Source organism: Apis dorsata, unplaced genomic scaffold (assembly GCF_000469605.1).
Source record: "Apis dorsata unplaced genomic scaffold, Apis dorsata 1.3 scaffold_631, whole genome shotgun sequence".
Lineage (NCBI taxonomy): Eukaryota > Metazoa > Arthropoda > Insecta > Hymenoptera > Apidae > Apis > Apis dorsata.
The window spans coordinates 390,683-394,144 of NW_006263826.1; the positions used below are offsets into that span (position 1 = coordinate 390,683).

The 3,462-nt window shown below is 34.3% G+C and overlaps 2 protein-coding genes across 24 annotated transcripts in view; one reads left to right on the plus strand and one right to left on the minus strand.

Annotated features, from left to right (window-relative positions):
• Positions 1-527, plus strand: part of LOC102675835 (glycine-rich protein DOT1-like) — a 2,923-nt gene extending 2,396 nt beyond the window's left edge. For 20 of the 21 annotated variants that reach the window (XM_031513352.1, XM_031513353.1, XM_031513354.1 and 17 more), the window contains one exon: positions 62-527. In XM_031513352.1, coding sequence (XP_031369212.1) covers positions 62-253 — 192 coding nt within the window. In that variant the 3' untranslated portion in view covers positions 254-527. The remainder of the gene's footprint in view (positions 1-61) is intronic. The other variant, XM_031513363.1, reaches the window with a different exon arrangement.
• Positions 528-1,200: 673 nt separating this feature from the next.
• LOC102674846 (uncharacterized transmembrane protein DDB_G0289901-like) overlaps positions 1,201-3,462 on the minus strand; it is a 44,850-nt gene continuing 42,588 nt past the window's right edge. For all 3 annotated transcript variants that reach the window (XM_031513351.1, XM_031513349.1, XM_031513350.1), the window contains 4 exons: positions 2,876-3,258; positions 2,290-2,802; positions 1,699-1,806; positions 1,201-1,607 (listed from right to left, as the gene is read on the minus strand). In XM_031513351.1, coding sequence (XP_031369211.1) covers positions 1,570-1,607; positions 1,699-1,806; positions 2,290-2,802; positions 2,876-3,258 — 1,042 coding nt within the window. In that variant the 3' untranslated portion in view covers positions 1,201-1,569. The remainder of the gene's footprint in view (positions 1,608-1,698; positions 1,807-2,289; positions 2,803-2,875; positions 3,259-3,462) is intronic.

The window sequence follows — 3,462 nt, forward strand, 5'->3', positions numbered from 1 at the left end:
AAATATAGAATTTGATAATTTTTTTGAAAAAAAAAATAATTAACGATTATATGTTATATTTGTCGAATTAGTCTCTTCAACCGCATGGGCAATATCGACGAGGGAGTTAGTAAGAGCGGTAGCGTGGACAAAGCCAAAGGCGTTTATAGCAGCAGTGCAGCCAATATCGATTCTACTGGAAAGGGATCGTACAAAGTATCTGCTGGAAAAATTGCTTAAGCGGTCTGAAAAAAAATTCAAGTCGATATTCTGAATCGAAAGCAAAATTTAATCTATTTTAAAGAAATTTAGGTAGTTAGGAAGAAAGAATTTATATGAATTTCTAGAAGAGTTGGCAGAGATCTAATGGATTATTTTTTGTTATTGTTTACAATTTACAATGCATGTTATTATATTCATGATAAAATGCGTCACTTGGCGCCAGAAATCTCTTCTTTTTTCAAGATTTTGCAACTTAACATTGTGCAGTTCGAATAAACATTTAATCTGTAAACAATAAACGAAGAGGAATATTTTTATAATTCAAATCTATTTAATTTTTATCAACACCTTTTCAATCACCTTACCTCTCATTTTATTCAAAAACAATGTTCTAAGCCAATATATGGGCGCTTATGTGGCCAAGTGAATAATTCACATCATTTTTTATTATCATATTTTTTGAATCAATTTCAAGGTAAAAGTATTACGCATTATTTTCAATAATAATGTATCTCATGTTTGTGATGATTCGTTCGATAAAATTATCCATTCGAACCGATTGGAATGATGATATATTTATTTAGAGATTCTCTTACCAATGTAATAAATAATTCATAAACTGACACACGATATGTAAGCGGTTATCTCCGGCATGTATCGATGATATAACTGGCATTTCCATGATGTTATATTTAAATTCATTAGAGCTACTTTTCACATTTAAAGTATGCATCATCGGTTTGTTTAACTATTTGTCAAATTTACTTCATTTCATCATATTAATTCTCTATACTTTTATTTTCTTATTAATTTAAATGACACTTTAAAATACTGAAAATGAAAAAAGAAATTATTCTTCGAATGATTATTTCTATACCAATGTTAAATTTAAACATCAACATGATGTTCTTAAATGTATTTAATAACAGGTAATAACAACAACAGGTCTTCTGGCAATTTTATTATTCATTGTTCGACTCAAAATAATCAATATAGCAATGATGTATAATGCTTTTTATTGATTTGTATTTTTTTAACGATAATACATCAAATCCGTTTATAACAGTATATCCTATTCATCAATTGCATTATTATCTATCGAAATATCGCTTGATAATAATCTCAGAATAGTGATCAATCATTTCGAGGAATTGGCAGTAATTCTCGGATCAATTATCAAGATACGCGCGTGTAGGATTATAGATGTAAAAAATAGCGATTTCTTTTTTCATACAATATTGTATCATAAACTAAAATAAATTACAAACAAAAATGTGCAAATGAGACAAAATAAAAGGATCTTTTTCGTAATGTGAAAATGATTGAAATTTATTTTCAACACTTGGCAATGTCATCTTTTTTCGTCGATTATCCTTTCACATGACTTGGTTGTCCCCCTAACCAACCTAAAACAGCGTTTTATCTTTCAAGGAAATCTATTCTTTACACGTATACAAATACGTGACGTATGTCACGAATATGATTTAAAAAACTTACTGCCAGCGTTACTGCTTGCATAAGCGGAAGCACTGCTGGAGGACCAGGAAGCTGCATTCGCTCCGCTAGAAGCCCAACTTCCACTGCTCGCCTGTCCAAAAGACGGTGCTGAAACATGGAGATATGTAATGTAGAATATTTACAAATTTCGAAACGAACATTTGTAAATATTGACACATTAAATATCATGAAAGATATGATAATCACAAAAAGCATACGATAACTGTATTATATTATGAATGTTATGGAATTACACAACGTCGTGTAAAGAGAAAAAAGTAAATGATGAGATTCAATTGCTATTAATTAACAAATCATGTCACTGATTTATGTTTTATCATCGATCAACCTGACTGAAGATCAAATGTTTCCTAGATCTTGAAACTCTTTCCCATTGCTTTCACGTTCATTGTATTAATCTTTATTTAAAGTTACTAACCTTTAACCTTTTATAATCCAACATGTATTTTCCGTTTACTTTCAAGAAATCGGAATCTCGTTAATGTAACGAATGTTTTATGTATCTTTTTGCTTCGATAAGAATGTCATAATTGAATAATAAGATTATTCGAGCAATCTCCAAACACGTACCTCCAGAGCCAGAATAAGAGCCGGAATTGGCATAACTAGAAGCTTGCGAGTTAGCAAAAGATCCAGCAAGGTTTCCAAATCCTGTCGAACCAATTCCAATACCTCCTCCGCTTCCCGAGCCGCGATTTGTCCCAAGTGGATTTTTCGTGGCTGATGAGCTTCCGTCATTGGTCAATTCAGGATAATGGCTGACAGGACTTCCACTCGTTTGTCCTGGTCCGGCATAAGTTCGATCGATGGCTGGAATCAATGAATCAGATTCTCCTGCTGTTTTGTCATTGATTCCTATATCTCCTCGTGCAGATCCTGATCCATGGAGGAAGGGATTGTCTTTGCCTATTGGTCTAGTTGATTCTTCTTCGGTCGAAACGACATTTTTATTACCGCCGCTAGGATGCGCTACTGCTCCACCGATGGAATGACTCCAAGCTCCTGAGATGGCACCAATGTTTCCTTGCAGAAAAGGATTTCCATGACCGATCGGTTTACTGGTACTTGTTACGATTGGTCCGCCTAAAATTTAAATTGTTAATACAATTCTTTTGTAAATGGAATCAAAAAGTAGCTTAATTTTTGTTTTCATTACCAATTTCAGGGATAGGAATCTTCCCAGTTAGAAATGGATTTGATGGATACGATCCTTCTCCTTCCACAATCTTATTTGTTTTATCAAATTTGTTAGGAACATACGATGGACTTCCTGGCCCAGAAACGCAACTAGTTCCACTTACGCAATTATATGGACTACTACCACCTCCAATAGGAGATCCGTTAAATGGTTGACTACTCGCCCCAGGAAGGTTTTTTTGAGAGCTTTGAGAAAAATCATTTGAATACGCGTCAGAGCCTACTATTGGCCCAGATATCTTACTAATGTCTACGGAGACACCAGGTTGACCACAAGAATCTGGTGATTTTCCATTTGTCTGACTGCCACATCCGTTCCTACTTTCACAACCTCGAGATCCGCTTTGACAATCCGATGGAGGTTTTGTTTCGTCTGGGCCTTTGTAAGGTTTATGCTCATAGGAAGGCTTTGTTGTTCCACCATAAACGCCAGATTGGTAAGTAGGTTTTGTCGTTCCAAAATCGCTATAAGGACCAGGCTGATAAGAAGGCTTTGTTGTTCCAATACCGCTATATGGACTAGGTTGGTAGGAAGATTTCGTTGTT